This window comes from Nicotiana tabacum, chromosome 24, assembly GCF_000715075.1.
Source record: "Nicotiana tabacum cultivar K326 chromosome 24, ASM71507v2, whole genome shotgun sequence".
NCBI lineage: Eukaryota > Viridiplantae > Streptophyta > Magnoliopsida > Solanales > Solanaceae > Nicotiana > Nicotiana tabacum.
The window spans coordinates 51898726-51915756 of NC_134103.1; the positions used below are offsets into that span (position 1 = coordinate 51898726).

Here is a 17031-nt window from a genome sequence, read left to right on the forward strand (position 1 = left end):
ACGCTAAACACTCAACAAAATTGAGGGTGCAAGTGAACTAGGCTTATCTCATGAGATTTGCGAGCTTGGGTCGATTTTGTCTTAACCAGCTCCTCCATTTATTTTGCTTAGTATTGATTGACTCAAGCCAGCTCAAGTTGCAAGGCATCCACCACACATGTTATTCCTTTTCCAATACAAAAAAGAGGAATGTCAATTTGGTTATTAGGGTTTTCATCGAAATATTATCATAGGAAATATCTTACTGATCCGGACAATGTTTACATAAAGTGGAATGTCTAAGTTGAATGTGGATCGTGCCTTCCACTTCTAATAGGCCATGAACTAGATCAGAATCATTCTCGACGAGTCCATATTCCTTTAGTGGTTTAACAACAAGCAAAGTATTTAGAGACGGCTTGATATTTCCCAGATGCTTTTCATTCGTTGACTAATTTCTTTTTTGTTGTCCTACCTTTTTTAAAGGCATTTTGAGGAAAAGTGTAAAGCTCAACCCCAGGCATTTTGAGGAAAAGTGTAAAGCTCAACCCCAAAATCATTCATATTTCGCCTCTACTCTTTCATCTCTTCTAAAATACCGCTTAAAATAACATGGTTGGTGGTACTGGTTTCCCTCCTTTATTGATGTTTAGGTTATGTTCAGTCCATATAAGATCAATTAGAATACTATCGCCCCACTCGTTATATTGTGGGTCCGATAGAAGGAGAAGAATAGGGGGCTTTTGATTGAGTTAGGACTGACTTTGTACAGTTGAAGAATTGCTCTTATTTCTAATTTCTTTTTGATGCACCTATTAGATTCCTATATGTATAGAAGATTCATTGTATTTTGTAGAGAACCATAGTTTTGTATAGATTCTCTACCTTATAGTATAGTTTTTGTATACAAATTTTTCCCACATTTAAAATTGCTTTACAAAAGAAGACGGGTTGGACAGAATGCTTCCACATAATTCATGGTGGCTCACTGATGCAATCAGTGTTGGCTATGTTCTACCATCTTAATGTTTACAATCTGAATGGTGTAACGTACTTGAACGCGAAGGTTTAGCTTACATCTGCATCTTTGATTTGAACTGACTGCTACGTTTTCTTGAACAGAATCTTCGTGTCATCATGAATGATGGCCTTTCAACAGTACCTGCTGACTGCCTTCATGTGTAAGCTACTTTTGTGTTCCTGGACTTTGTCTACTTTTCTTCTCTTAGTTATTCCAGCTTCAGTAGAAGTTTTGAGCATTACATGTGCATAATGTTGGCAACCATGATCAATTTGCAAACATGTTGTATGTGTTTAAAATAAGAAAAAAGAAAACTTGACTGGGAGGGTCTCTCAGACAGCAATGGAAACGAACTCGATGAAGAGGGTCTCTCAGACAGCAGTAAGAATTAAGAAATAAACTTAAAAAGAAGAAAGACAAAAGAAACCAAATAGCACGAAAGCATCATTATTTATTAATGTTATTTTCTTTGCAGATGCATTGATGTCACTGGAGCATATAGTGCTCAGAATACTGAACTGAATATCAGTTTGACAGCAATTGGCCTTTTATGGACTTCCACAGATTTCATCATTAAGGGGTTTCTGCATAAACAGAATGAAGAAAAAGAATCAGGTAGAACCACGGGTTGTAAATAGGTGTTGGTTCTCCTATTAAAAGAGTGTTCTTTGACTTCTTCTCTTCTTCTAGATGAAAACTGAGTGTTTATCTGATTGCAGATAGTAATGGAATGAAGGAAGAACAGGCTCTAAGTTTCTCTGGGAAAGTTAACGACCAAGCACTCCAAATGAATATTGTAGACTGTGACAAATTGCTCTTTTCAATTTTTTCTTTATTACAAAATCTTGGTGCTGATGAAAGACCAGAGGTATTTGTATTTTATGTGCAATTAAGCTTTTTTCTTGTTACATTTTTTGAGCATATAGCTGATAGGCAACTAATCTAATAGGCTTTCAAGCCCTTTTCTCTTTAGTCTATTTATGATAAGTTCAAATTCAGGCGTTTGCTACTTTAATTCCGAGAGGCTTGTCGTAGCAAAACAAACTTATCTAGAATATCTGATAGGGAAATGTAATTTGCTAGAAACTAGACAACCTACTCAAATTATTGAAGATATGTACAATTTTATGCGCGACTGTTTGATCCAAATTAGCTCATGCGTTGCCATAGCCATTGCTCGATATGCTGCTTCTGCACTAGATGGAGCAACCACCTTCTGTTTCTTGATCTTTAAGGACACCAAATTACCTCCTACTAAAACAAAATATCCAGACGTAAAAGGGCTATCAGCATGTGATTTTGCCCAATCGGCATCTGTGTATCCAACTATTTGCTCATGGCCTCGATCCTTGAACAACAGTCCTTTGCCTGTGGCTGACCGAAAAATTCGGATAACTGCATCCCAAAGACTATCACAGGGAGAGTCTTTAAACTCACTTACAACACTTACGGGAAAGGAAATGTCAGGTCTAGTTACTTGGAGGTAATTTAACTTGATAACCATCCGCTTATATCTTTTAGGATCGCGAAGAGGCTCTCTTTATCCCGGCAGAAGTTTAGCATTCGGATAGTGTCAATCGGTCTACAACGCGTCATTCTTGTCTGCTCAAGAATGTCTAAGGCATGCTTCCGTTGTAAAATATCAATACCTAAGCTAGACTAAGCGACCCAATACCTAGAACATACTTCAATCTGCCCAGATCCTTAATTTGGAAGTGTTGGTAGACATAAACCACCAAATAAATACACAAATTTAAAGCGGAGTGCCGATAAAATACAGAGTGATCAACTTCACTACGAGTCATACCGAACTCTTGAATAACTATGCTGAGCTTACCAAACTAGGCTCGAGGAGACTATTTCAAACCATAGAGTGACCAGAGCAACCGACATACAAGGCTACTAGGCTCCCCCCGAGCAACAAATCAGGTGGTTGCTCATTGTGGAGAAAAACATTCTTAATATCCAGCCGATAGAGATGCTAATGGCGAACAACAACCATTTATAGAAAATGGGGAACAAATGTTATTTTAGCCACGGGAGAAAAAATATTAATGTAATCAAGCCCAAATATTTGAGTTTAACCTTTGAGAACGAGGTGGGCTTTAAGGCAATTAATTTGACCATCTGAACCAATTTTGACTGCATACTCTCATCGACAACCAACTTTAGATTTTCCTAGAGGTAGAGAAACAAGCTCCCACGTACCACTAGCATGTAAAGCAGATATCTCTTCGATCATAGCTTATAGCCATCCAAGATAAGATAGCGTTTCACCTGTGGACTTAGGGATATAAATAGAGGATAAAGATGACACCAAGGCATAATGAGGTGATGATAAACGATGATAACTTAAACCAATATAATGGGGACTAGGATTAAGAGGATCGAATACCATTTCGAAGTGCGATCGGTAGACTAGAAGGAGACAAGTCTGCAGTGGGTGAAGGATCCGATACAGGACTTGAATTATTAGGACCTGATGTTGAATGCTGACGGCGATAAGTTAGGCGTGGTGGAGCTATATAAGGTTGAACTGGACCTGTAGGTAATGGAACTGGAGCTATAGGTGATTGCACTAGAGCTGTAGGTGGTGGAGCTAGAACGAGATATGCAGGTGATGGAACTTGAGCTATAAGTGGTGGAGCTAGAGCTATGGAGGAAGATGAAGGAGGGATAGTAACTGAATCTCCAAAAGATCGAATTGATCACCTCGACTTGTGAAATATGGTTGGGTTTCAAAAAAGGTAACATCGGCAGATATAAGGCACTGCAAGAGGTCAGGTAAATAGCATCAATATGCCTTTGCGTTCTTAAGTAACCTAGAAGTACACACTTAAGAGTACGGGTAACTAACTTATTTTTTTCTTGGAGTAAGGTTATGAACAAAGCACGTCCTCCCAAAGAGAATAGAACAAGACAAAGAATGAAACTTGATTATGGATAGCTGAGGATGATATATGATTAATAAGATAACAAGATGTGAGAAACGCATCCCCCAAAACCGCAACGGAATATGAGATTGCATGAGTAGGGTGCGAGCGGTCTCAATGAGATGTTTATTCTTTCTTTCAACTAACCCGTTTTGTTGAAATGTGTATGGATAAGATGTTTAATGAATGATCCCATGAAAGTTCCTAAACTGCTGAAATGGATAAGACAAATACTCTGAGGCATTGCTGCTATGAAATGTGCTGATAGAACTCCAAATTGATTTTGGATTTCAGCGTGAAAGGTGGGGAAAATAGGAAATAACTCAGATCATTTTTTCATAAAGAATATCCAAGTGTACCTTGAATAATCACCAATGAAACAGACAAAGTAGCGGAATCCTACGATAGAACTAACCCGACTAGGACTCCAAAGATCTGAATGGACTAAAGTGAAAGTTGCCTTCCACGATTATCAGGATGCCGAGGGAAATGGGAGCGAGTATGCTTACCGAGCTGCACTCACACGCTAGAGTGGACAAGTCAGACAAACCGGTTACCACTTTCTGAAGTTTTGATAAACTGAGGTGTCTCAACCATTTATGTAATAAATCAGACGAATCACTTACTGGACAAGCTGTTGAAGCAGGACAAGATGTGAACAGTGTTGTCAAAGGCGCGCTTAAGCCCTAAAGCGAGGCTCAAAACATGTTGAGCGCTTAGCCTCGCTTTGCGGGCGCTTCAATGTCGCATCAAGGCTCTAAGGCATACTTTCCTTGCCAATGAGTGTAATCCTGAAAATGCGACACTTAACAATTGATATTTCACTTTATCGTTATTTTTTTGTCAACTTGTTTTGTCCATATATTTGTTATTCATGCTTATAATTATTGGTCTTGGACTACATATACATATTTTTATTTTTTCCTCCAGTTGCGCCTTTTTTCATTAAAGCCCACACTTTATTTGCGCTTAAAGCCCCAACGGGCCTTAGAGCTTTTTTGCGCTTTTCGCCTTTGATAACACTGGATGTAAGTCCATATGATTTAGCAAGGATATGGTAATAAAGTCTATTTGATTCACACCTGGTACCAATGATCCGTCTCGTACTAAGTTCCTGTATAATAACAAAGTCAACATAAGTGATTTGGCTAAGCGACTAATGAATATGAGATTAAAAGGACTACCAAGAACATAAAGAACTGAATTCAAAGGTAAGGAAGGAAGTGGACTAGCTTGACCTATTCCAATTGCCATGGTTTGAGATCCATTGCCCATTGAGACAGTTGGAAGTGATTAAGAGTAAGAAATAGTGAAATAGTCGTGAAAAGAGATTTGTTACCAGAAATTTGATCAGATGCACCCGAATCAATGACCAAAAAGTCGGGAGAAGAAGATTGGGAGACATGACTCACGCTATTACCTGGTTGAACAACATAAACTATCTCAGAAGATGTTTGTTTACGTGCTTTGTACCGAAGGAACTCAATATACTCCGGTAGAGAAATCATCCAACTATTCAAAGTATTGGTTCCCATTTTGTTGCAACCAAAGTTCAAAGGACTTCTGAAAATAGTCAAGTAGTTGTCCAGAGAGAATACACATGAATCTTCGAAGGTGACTTGAGAAATGACTGAACTTGCCGGAGATTCTGACTTGGTCGGAAAAGTTTTGATTTTACACAAACAAATTTCACATATGACAGAAACAGGGAAGTACTCGCCGAAAAAATGGACTGCCTGGACAGAAAGTTATCAGACAACAGAGGAAACTAGATGGGTGATGTCGGAATGGGGAGGCGACCCAATTCTGTGAGGACAGTTTCCGGAACAGTCCAAATGCGTCGGCGCGTGACGCGGAAGGACAGAACTTATGACTGCGCGTGGAGGTGCATGGTGGTGACTTTGCCGGAGAGACTGACTGGGGTTTGGTCGCTGGTGATGGGGGAACCCTGTGACAGTGGCTGACAGCCTCTCAAGTCCCCGGAATATTGCAGGGCGACTGAGTTCTTTCTTTCCGGATGTCGCTTGAATGATGCACAATGATCTTTTCTCACCAAAGCTCTAATAGCACGGGAAAAATATATTATTGTTATTCATTTTCTTACTATAATACAAGGAGCCCTATTTATATCTACATTCTATACACTACATACTACTACTATTCCGATGTGGGACTAATGTCACGACCCGCATTTTGAGATTGTGACTTCGTTCAAATCCGGTGAGAAAGAGTCCTTCTGATTCTCTAACGTAGGCCTGTCTACTCGTGAGACTTGGGGTTTTTAGTTTTAAGCATATATAAGGGGGTATAGGTGTTGAAGCTTAACCTGCCTCCCCCGTACGTGCTGCTACCAAGCCGTACCAAACGAGCTACCTTGAGGGGGAACCTCAAGGGCCTGCCTGGACGACTCAAAGGAGTGTCTTAGGTATCCATACGAGTTAGGGAACTCTATGGACGGCGGGACGTCTTCAGGCTAGCGTTGGGCACCAAACGCGCGCTGGAGGCTCGACGTGTGGGACGGGTATGCCCCGCGGGCTACCGAAATGTTGGACAAAGACCTCCGTGCCGATTAGATACTTGATGCACCCATCTTAGGGGTCTCATGTGTCGACTTGTAAGCATAACTTGGGTTCAGCTATGCGAGCAAGGGTCTATTGGCCTAAACGTGCAATTGTGGGGCGACACTGCACTATACGAGATGGAAGTGTGTTGCGAGTGCTGTGTATGGGCATGACACGAAAGACGCACATGACAATGGCCAAGGACTAAAGGTTGCCTTACTCGGGTGAAACACAAGTTGGGTGCGAATGCACGAGGCGAGTGTCAAGCTTGAGGATTGGACTGTGCACGCGTGAGCGATGCTCAGTGTCAGGCGAGGGACAAGACATGTCCTTAGCCAACCGCGCGCATGGATTATGATCCTAAGACGGGAAGCGCCACAACTAGTCGAGGCCAAGAGCCTAGACATCATACGGGCAGCACAATTGAAGCAGGCCTTCTAGGCAAGCTCCACCGCAGGCACAAAATCGTGCTTGGAAAGCCTGGAAAGGAGAAATGCTGGCCTGCAGCGAGGGTAACTGTAGGCGCCACATGGGCTATTCGGTGCCTCTGACGAGTGTAAGAAAGTCGGCCCGTGACACGTGGTAACAAAGCTGATAAAGACCATACTATGCCATGACATGATGTCAAGGCAAGCAGTTGAGATGGCGAGTGCATTTTGGATGTCAGTGCGGAGATCACGTCAAAGCGGAGATTGATGTTCATATGCCACCAGAGATCGAGAACCCGATACTATTGGTCGAAGAAAGAAATGGGTGACTCTAGTTTCTTTTGAAAGTCTGGGTTTCTATTGAATGTGGTGATATGCCGATGAATCGGGTGGTCAAGAAAAGGCCATGTTTGCCAGGTCGAGCAACCATATTGCAAATAGTGGGAGCCGTGGACTATAAACTTTGGGAATGATCGTAGCGGAGATCTTGCCAAGGATGTGTGTAGCGCATCACTTGAGTGTCTTTCCTTCGGGATAGACTTGTGGACTGCCTGAGGGCATTGAGAGGAGCCAAACCATTGTCATGGGGAGGCCTAGTGCTGAAATGCCAAGGTGAGGAGACGGATTCGAAGGAAATAGCGAACCTTCAGAATTGGGCGGATTTCCAAGTTGGAAGGTGTCATTCTGGAAACGGGTACGCCGAATGATCGGGGACCACTGAGATGGGGCCAAGTGCGAAGCACACCGGACCGGGAAGCCGTGCTAGCAGAACCAAGAGAGTTCTTGACTATAGGGCGAGTACAGACGTACTACCGGGAACATTGGGTACTTGCTGAGGAAGCGACAGTTGGAAAACAAAGAGCTTTGTTCGTGAATGTGGCGATGCTATGACTTTGAGAATGTAGTACTTACCAAGAGTACGTCCCAAGAGTTGGCCGAATGCCAAGTGGGACGAGTGCGCTAAGAAGTATCCTCCACATCGAGTGTGGGAGGATCCGCCTATGCAGAGGCATTGAGGGCGAAATTGTGAGTCTGAAAGCAAACAAGTCTTCAAAGGTAATGAGGGCGAGGAAAAGGCTACAGTAGCGACTGATATACGAGAGCTATGCCAGAGGGCGTGAAAAGGCTACGGGAGCGATAATGCTACGGGAGCTGCGCCAAAAGCACGCTGATGTGCTTACCTTTGAGGGAAGAGCTTCAGACGGACATGAAGGCCGTGAGGGTCATGGTGTGGTTGACTAGTGTGGGTCACCACAAAGTTAAGACACCAGAGGGTGAAAGTGCGGAGGCACTTTCCAAGTGAACACCGAAAGGAGGTGAAGTGCAGAGGCACGCTTGGAAGATACTTAGGGGGAAAGTGCAAGGGGCACGACTCCATGTTGAGCAGGACTTCGAGGAAGTCCGACCCACAGGGTTAAGGGAGCCGCGATGTACATGCCTGAGGGGGCAGACTCCGGGATGTCGTAGGCCTTGATGTGTCATCGTGGACGATGACAGAATGAGTGTGGGAGGATGTCACAACCCGCATTTTGAGGTTGTGACTTCGTTCAGATCCGTGAGAAAGACTCCTTCTAATTCTCTGACGTAGACCTGTCTACTGGTGAGTCTTGGGCTTTTTAATTTTAAGCATATATAAGGGGGTATAGGTGTTGAAGCTCAACCTGCCTCCCCCGTATGTGCTGCCACCAAGCCGTACCAAACGAGCTATCTTGAGTGGAACCTCAAGAGCCTGCCTGGACGATTCAAAGGAGTGTCTTAGGTATCCATACGAGTTAGGGAACTCTATGGACGGCGCGACGCCTTTGGGCTAGCGTTGGGCACCAAACGGGCGCTGGAGGCTCGACGTATGGGACGGGTATGCCCCGCGGGCTACCGAAATGTTGGACAAAGACCTCTGTGCCGATTGGATACTTGATGCACCCATCTTAGGGGCCTCGTGTGTCGACTTGTAAGCATAGCTTGGGTTCAGCTATGCGAGCAAGGGTCCGTTGGCCTAACCGTGCAGTTGTGGGGCGACACTGCACTATACGGGATGGAAGTGTGTCATGAGGGCTGTGTATGGGCATGGCACGAAAGACGCACATGACAATGGCCAAGGACTAAAAGTTGCCTTACTCGGGCGAAGCACAAGCTGGGTGCAGATGCACGAGGCGAGTGTCAAGCTTGAGGATTGGACTGTGCACGCGAGAGCGATGTTCAGTGTGAGGCGAGGGACAAGACATGTCCTTAGCCAACCCCAGGGCGCGCATGGATTATGATCCTAAGACGAGAAGCGCCACAACTAGTCGAGGCCAAGAGCCTAGACATCATACGGGCGACACAATTGAAGCAGGCCTTCTAGGCAAGCTTCACCACAGGCACATGATCGTGCTTGGAAAACCTGGGAAAAGGAGAGGCTGGCCTGCAGCGAGGGGAACTGGCGCCGCACGGGCTATTCGGTGCCGCTGACGAGCGTAAGAAAGTCGGCGCCTCCTACATACATTAGTTCTCTAACACTAACCTTGCTGAAAATTGTGTGCTTTGTTGATGCTTTTGTTAGTAGCGGACATAATTCTCTATGCTTGACCTAATCTATTTTTCAGGTTAGGAACTCTGCTGTTCGGACACTTTTCCAAATTCTTGGCAGCCATGGGCAAAAGCTTTCAAAGAGTATGTGGGAAGATTGTCTATGGAATTATGTTTTACCTACATTAGATCGCTCTTCTCACATGGTAGGTTGAAATGGCTCCAATCTATTTTAGGGACTATCCTGTAGCTTTTCTTGGCCAATAAGATATATTTTGCTCTTAGGCTGCAACATCTTCAAAGACAGAATGGCAGGGAAAAGAACTTGGAACACGTGGAGGGAAAGCAGTTCATATGCTCATACACCATAGGTATGCCAAATTTTGGAACTCGCTGCCTATATATTTTCTATTTGTTTTTGTTTCAATCTCTGTCTTAAGTGAATTATTTGGTTCTGCAGTCGTAACACAGCTCAGAAACAATGGGATGAGACACTTGTGCTTGTACTTGGGGGCATAGCTCGAATTCTACGTTCTTTTTTTCCTTTCTTGAGAAGCTTAGAGAATTTCCAGTCTGGTAAATTTCACAATCCTTTGATTTATCGTTGTCTTTACCTGGAAAGAACATTTTCAGTGATCACGGAAGAGTTCTGTGCTTATGTAGGATGGCAGACTTTGCTTCTTTTTGTAAGAAACAGCATATTTAATGGTAGTAAAGAAGTTGCTCTCGCAGCAGTAAATTGTTTACAGTCCACCATAGTTTCTCATTCCCCAAAGGTAATATGTGATATATTTGTGCAAATGACATTTCTTCATCTAATAGGAAGAAGTCTATGGAAGTTATCAGTTATGAATATTACTGAATGCTTATAGGTTTTAGCTTCTACTCAGTACTCAATGAATAAATCCTATGAAGCAGGGAAATCTGCCTATGCCTTATCTTACTTCGGTGCTTGATGTCTATGAGCTTGTGCTGCACAAGTCACCAAACTACAGCGGGAATATGGCATACAAGTTGAAGCAGGAGATCTTATATGGTCTTGGTAAGTGTTTTTGTGTGTAATAATTGAGATTGCTCTATAAGGGCCGTTTGGGAGCTTAAAGGTCAGATTAGATTTGATCGGGTCCTTTTATAAAATCTAAATTAGAAATTTTTCTAGATTTAGTTCATCCAGTTTGCATGATCTGTTGGTCTGATCAAATTGGATGTTAATCAGGATTTTATATCATCTCCATTTGGCATATTTATTCCTTTGGATTAATTTTTTAAATACTAGGGTGTCAATAGTCATAAATAGCTATAGTACTATTTTATTTTGTAAATGATATCTATGTTATATGTATTAATAAATCAATAAAATATCAAAACTTTTCGGTGACCAACTCAAGTTTGACTTGAAGCAAACTCAATCTGGATTACGCTTTTCTAGGGTCAAGATTGATCCAAATTACAAATTCAGCTTTTGTCAGACTAGGCTTAGGAATAAGATCACACTAAATCCAGATTAAGAAAATTCTCAGTATGAATTTGAGCACCATGAGTTTTAAGATCACATGAAGTTGGCCGTTGAGCATCAGTGTCAATGTCGCTTAGAAAAATTGTATAAGAGGAATACCGTAATTGGTATAATGCATCCTTTCGTTCCCAAGCTGAAGGGACTAAAACAGGCAGATAATTGTTTTTATCTCATGTCAAGTCCCTCATACACTATGCCTTTTTCCTCTAAATACTGTAAATAGTATAGTGCATCCTTTCTTCCCCAAGCTAAAGAGATCAAAATAGACAGACAACTGTTTTTGTCCCATGTCAATAATCTCCTTGTTTTTGTAACTTGTACAGTAATTAGTTTGTTCTCTATCTCTGTAGGCAGTAGCGAATCTACTTTATAGGGTTGGGTTCATGTAAATCTCTATATAGCACTGTAATAATTTATGAAAACAGAAAAGTAGTGCACTTGGGAACCCATTCTGCAGAAGGCTTAGTGATGCACTGATTATAAGCTGGCAATATATTTGCATCCAGGTAGAAGAATTGGTCTTCTGTGGACTTCTTTTTTATAAATTTTCTTTCAGTTCTTTCAAGTCTTTTTTTTCCTACTTACTATTCATACCCATCTTATGCTAAGGCACAATATTTTTATGTTAGTTACTCAATGGCGGAGCCAGAAATTTTAACAATGGCATTCAGAAAAATGCAAGAATGTCACACTCTGGATTTGAACTCTGACCCTAAACAAATTTTGAACCACTTTTGCTACTCATTAGAAAATTCCCTTATTTCAAGAAGATCCAACAAGTTGCATATATACAAGATTTTTTGTATTTACCGTTTTGCACGTTCTAACTTTCCAACTATGGGGATTCAAATTACCCCCCTTCACTAAAGGTAGCTCCGCTACTGTAGGTAGTGGTGAAGCCATCCTTTTAAAATCCTTAATCTGCCAGTGTCTGCAGGTAAGGAAAGCCAGAATCTTTGTTAGTTGAGTTCATGAGGTTAAAACATGTATTTACTTATTTATATTAATGTAATCTTTATGGTTGCTTAATGTTGATACCAGTCTGATCAAGGACCTACAGAGAATCTATATGACGAAACAATGACATTTTTTGTAGTCTGTCCAGTAGTTTACAATGAGAACCTTTTTATTGGCAGGTGAATTGTATGTTCAAGCGCAGGGAATGTTCGATAATGGTGCGTACCTAAAGCTGCTGTCAGTTGTAGATTCAGGGATTAAACAAGCCAAGGTCGCCAATAGTAACGTTGAAGCTGAATATGTGAGTACTTGCATTTCAACAACAACAACAACAACCCAGTATAATCCCACTAGTGGGGTCTGGGGAGGGTAGTTTGTACGCAGACCTTACCTCTACCCTGGGGTTGAGAGGCTGTTTCCGATAGACCCTCGGCTCCCTCCCTCCAAGAACTCCCCACATTGCTCTTGGGGTGACTCGAACTCACAACCTTTTGGTTGGAAGTGGAGGGTGCTCCCCACTAGAGCAACCCAGTCTTGTCAAGTACTTGCATTTCATGTGATATAATTAATAAGACTGTGTAAGCCCTTAGATTGTCTGGACCTTTTCCATATAAGCATGTGAGAACTGTGTGGGTTGTTCTAAATTTTGGGGGGGGGGGGGGAGGTTGTATAAATACGACTAGATCCAAGTGTCATTTTTTTTTCAATAAAATTTTATGACAAAAAAGGAGAATACTCTATGCTATGTATTCAACAAGAACCCTCTAGGCTAGAGGTTCCTTTGTTATTAATTGTATGAAGGACCATCTTCACTTGATTATCAGAAGCAACTGAATGATCTGCAGCTTCTTTCCAGTAAATTCGTTTGGCTATAATGATGATAGTATTATTGAGTTCCACCACTCACCAAGGTTCATAATCATTTGTTTGGCAGCTACCCAACAACAACAACAACATACCCAGTATTATCCCATACTGTGGGGTCTGGGGAGGGTAGTGTGTACGCAGACCTTACCCCTACCTTGTCTGGCAGCTACCCAAGTTTTAGCTAATAACAAGTTTGCTACAAGATCCAGATATCATGTCCCTGCAGGGACATCCAATATCATAAACTATCTTGCATCTTGTTTGTGGCAGTAATGAATATTTTTAAACTGTTTCCTCTCTAAAACATTCAATCAATCACTTATGCCTCAACACCTAACTAGTTGAAGTCAGGTTTATGAATTCCCTATAACCGTTCTGCTGTATTCATGTCCATTTCATTCTAATACTAAATAATTTGTCTTAAAAAGAAAAGACAAGTTACGGTTCTCTAAACCTAGAGGTCATTCAACTCTCATATCCTTTCTATTATGTTGAAGACAAAAATCATTACAGTACTCAGGTAGATAATGCAACAAGCTGCGCAGTTTATCTGTTTGCATGAGTTTTAATTTGTCAGTGGCATATTTTTCTCTAGGGTCATGTTCCACCTTTGCAACGTACTGCACTTGAAATACTGCCACAGTTGCGTCCAGCAGAACACCTTTCTGCAATGTGGTCACCGCTGCTTGCAAAATTATTGCTGTATCTTCCAAGCTCTGATTCCTGTATGGACAAAATTGAAGATGAGAACGACCAAGAGACCGGTGAGATTAGTTACTTGTTTGGAATCAGTACATTTCTTAGAGCTGTTTTTTATTCTTACATAACTTATTTTCTTTGACATTGTTGCCCAGGGATCAACGATGATGCTGAGGTCAGTAATGGAATTGCTTCAGAATCCCAAAGGGTAGAAGCTTCACCTAAGAGTCCTGAATCAACTACAGTGCCAAGTATCTCAAATCATCTTTTCGCAGAAAAACTTGTTCTCGTGCTAGTGGATCTCCTTTTGCAGGCTCCACCTGCTGAGAAGTACAAAATTTTACCTGATATTATTCAATCTTTAGGAAGGTGAGAGTTGATCATGCATGACAGATCCTCTAGTTTCTTTTCCCGTCTATCATTAAAAATTGATCATACTGACAGATCCTCTTGTTTCTTTTCCCGCCATCATTGACAGCTCCTATAGTGTTTGATTAAAAATGGTACTCTGAAGTGTATTCTTGTGACAAGAATCTATTTTAAGAGTTGACTAGGGGATGCAAGATATTGGAACCTTGTTATGAAGAAAACCTTATAATACAACCTTGTTATGAAGTTGGATAAAAAAGGGGCTTATTATCCATTCTCATGTTCTCTTCAGTTAATCATACCAAATTACTTGGGAAGACTGTCATAGATTATGATCAAAATAAAAAATGATCTACTTTTGAAATAATCCATTCTCCTCTCTTGCATGAATCTGTAGGCTTCTTTTGTAATTTTTTTTTTGGGCTAATATGTGTGTGCTTACATGTTAATGATACATAAATCTTTCTGGATTGATCAGAGTTTGAATTACTTGTACTCCTTTTATTGATTGTGTTCATCGTTCAAGGAGATCAATATACTCCAAGAATTTAGAGCTTCTCATTGAACAAGTTCTAATTTTCTTCACTAGATGTATGATAACAAGAAGAGACAATCCTGATGGCTCACTTTGGAGACTAGCAGTTGAAGGTTTTATTCGCATTCTGCTCGATGATGTCAAAAAACTGACAGAGAAAGCAGGGCCAGAGTTGACTATTATTACCAGACCTGCAAGAATGCGTATTTGGAAAGAAGTTTCTGACATTTTTGAGATATTTCTAATAGGCTACTGTGGTCGTGCACTTTCAGTAACGGTAGACAGTGCTGATGAGTCTCTTGAGATGAATCTCTTGGATATTCTTGGAGACAAAATTCTCAAATCACAGACTGATGCACCTCTTGACGTAACGTTCCAATCCTAATCTTTTTAGATATTCTCACTCTAGTTCTTTCACTTTACAGCTGCACATATTTTGTCATCTCCGACAAACACTTCATTTTGGACCACTGGTTCCTTCCATGCTAATGAACCTTGAATATTTTGGGAACTTCTGTATGCAAGATGTGCTTATGTGTTTCATAAGTTCCAAAAGGTGTAGATCTAGCATGTCCACTCTTCTTTGAGAAGGAACTAAATGCTATCTATCATGGTTTTATCTCAATTTATTGCGTGCCACTAGGCATTAGCCAATAATATTTTTTATAAGTATGCCCATTTTCTTTTTGGTTTTCTAACTACCAAGTCCAACGAATAGCCAACCACCTAACATCTTTTTGGGGCCCTTGTTTGTATAAATGATTTAACAACTAACAGTTACCTCTGCAGGTAACTGAATCCTCGAAAATATGTTAGGGGAAAAAATCATGTACAATTCAGGTGACACAACTCTGGTCGATAAATGTGAGATTATAGGAATTATTTATGGCCTTTTGCAGGATTAGATATAGAAATCAGCTACGAATTAATAGCCCAGACTGTGTGGCTTGAGAAGTTCAGCAGATGATATAATATGATATTTATCCAGTTTTACAGCTCAGACTTCTTGCTTACTATAATAGAGTTATTTTTCCATTGCCACTTAAAGTTGTATGTCTGTTTGCATTCATATTTTCTAATGATGCATTGAAGGAGTAAACTTCTAGATCAAGCATAACGCAGATCATGTCAATTTTGCAGATTCTGGAACGTCTAATCACCACTCTGGATCGGTGTGCATCACGTACATGTTCCTTGCCGCTTGAGACTGTCGAACTGATGCCTTCACATTGTAGCAGGTTCTCCCTGTCCTGTTTACAGAAGCTGTTTCTTCTGTGCAGGTATATAGTACCTTTTAATTGACACCGCCTTACCTGTTTTCCATGTTTGCGGTGATTGCCATCTCACACTCATTTCACTTAGTTTCAGCCATGGAACTGGTGAATGGAATTCAACTAGATGTGAAGTTAGCAATATATCAATAAAATTATTATTGACCAGATGTGAGTTCATTCTGGGAAGGTTCTTGATGGATGAGAGCAGATTAGGTGGGTGATCTAGTTATGTTGAAAGGGATTTTAAATGCTTCCATTTTTGTCATTCTTGTTTTCTTCAGCTTATTTCTTAAATCATACAACCACTATTCAGCAGAAAATCCATTGCCAGCAGCACGTGTGGAAGAAGTTATCTTTGTCCTCCAAGAGCTTGCACTTCTTGTGGTTCATTCAGACACTGTATCCCAACTTACTTTACATCCATACTTAAAAGAAGGCCTTACAGGAGAGAATCAAGCAAGGCGTTCGCATTTACTTGTTCTTTTCCCATCCTTCTGTGAACTTGTCATATCAAGGTAAGCAGGTGAAATGATGAAAGAGGATGTGGTTGAAGTGGTCAAACTCTAGATTCTGTGTCTGGGCATCTTTTGTTTAACGGAGCTATAACATAGTGTGGTTATTTCATAGTGAACTTTTGACTCTTCCTTTCTGTTCATTTTAAAAAACAATTAAGAAGTAGATATCTAATATGAGGTAAATCTTTATTAGCAGGGAAGCCAGAGTGAGAGAGCTGGTGCAACTATTGCTAAGACACATCATAGTTGAGTTGGGACTACAGAAGTCTACTTGAGCAATTTGAAAGAAACAGAAACGGTTGGCATTTTCTAATAGTTGGCTCCTAATTTGTTCATGCGAGTCTATTATATGAGGAAATTTTTGGTCTTCCTCCAATTTTTGGTGTTTCATAATGTATATCTTTGTGCATTAAGCCAAAATGAAGAACTCGAGAAAACACGGTTAGTGTCGAAACCAAGAAACTTTCTTGTACATTATTGTATGTATCTTTTTCCTATAACTCGATTAGGTGGTGTCCTTGTTCCAGCAGATTTTGGAAAGAAACTATTACTAGGAAAGTACATGTGGGCTGCTTTCCTTACCAATTTAAGCCCAAATTTACATATCAAAATCCTCAGTTTTTATTTTTTATTTTTTTAACCTCATAAAAATATTTTAATTCATTACAATTATAGCTTGTCTCTGTAAGGTGAGAGGAAAGTATTTTCTTATATTAAATTTTGTATTGGACAAGAAAAAAATTCCACATAAGCTGCGCATGAAAGGCCCAAAGTCAATCTCAGGGAACATTAAAGTTTCATTGGATCTTCCTGTTCGCATCTTTACAAACATGCCAACTTGTACGTGTATTAAAAATAATTACAAACATAGA

General features: G+C 40.8%; 1 protein-coding gene across 16 annotated transcripts in view; it reads left to right on the plus strand.

Moving 5' to 3' along the window:
* Window positions 1-16770, plus strand: part of LOC107816080 (uncharacterized) — a 73591-nt gene extending 56821 nt beyond the window's left edge. For 5 of the 16 annotated variants that reach the window (XM_075248218.1, XM_075248219.1, XM_075248209.1 and 2 more), the window contains 16 exons: window positions 1102-1160; window positions 1476-1615; window positions 1720-1868; window positions 9505-9633; window positions 9713-9798; window positions 9888-10003; window positions 10091-10203; window positions 10346-10469; window positions 12080-12201; window positions 13363-13531; window positions 13622-13835; window positions 14425-14737; window positions 15511-15650; window positions 15733-15857; window positions 15958-16159; window positions 16353-16770. In XM_075248218.1, the coding sequence (XP_075104319.1) occupies window positions 1102-1160; window positions 1476-1615; window positions 1720-1868; window positions 9505-9633; window positions 9713-9798; window positions 9888-10003; window positions 10091-10203; window positions 10346-10469; window positions 12080-12201; window positions 13363-13531; window positions 13622-13835; window positions 14425-14737; window positions 15511-15650; window positions 15733-15857; window positions 15958-16159; window positions 16353-16434 (2283 nt within the window). In that variant the 3' untranslated portion in view covers window positions 16435-16770. Of the gene's footprint in view, window positions 1-1101; window positions 1161-1475; window positions 1616-1719; window positions 1869-9504; window positions 9634-9712; window positions 9799-9887; window positions 10004-10090; window positions 10204-10345; window positions 10470-12079; window positions 12202-13362; window positions 13532-13621; window positions 13836-14424; window positions 14738-15510; window positions 15651-15732; window positions 15858-15957; window positions 16160-16352 lie in introns of those variants that run through there. The other 11 variants (XM_075248221.1, XM_075248210.1, XM_075248211.1 and 8 more) reach the window with 10 other exon arrangements.
* The last annotated feature ends 261 nt before the right edge of the window (window positions 16771-17031 follow it).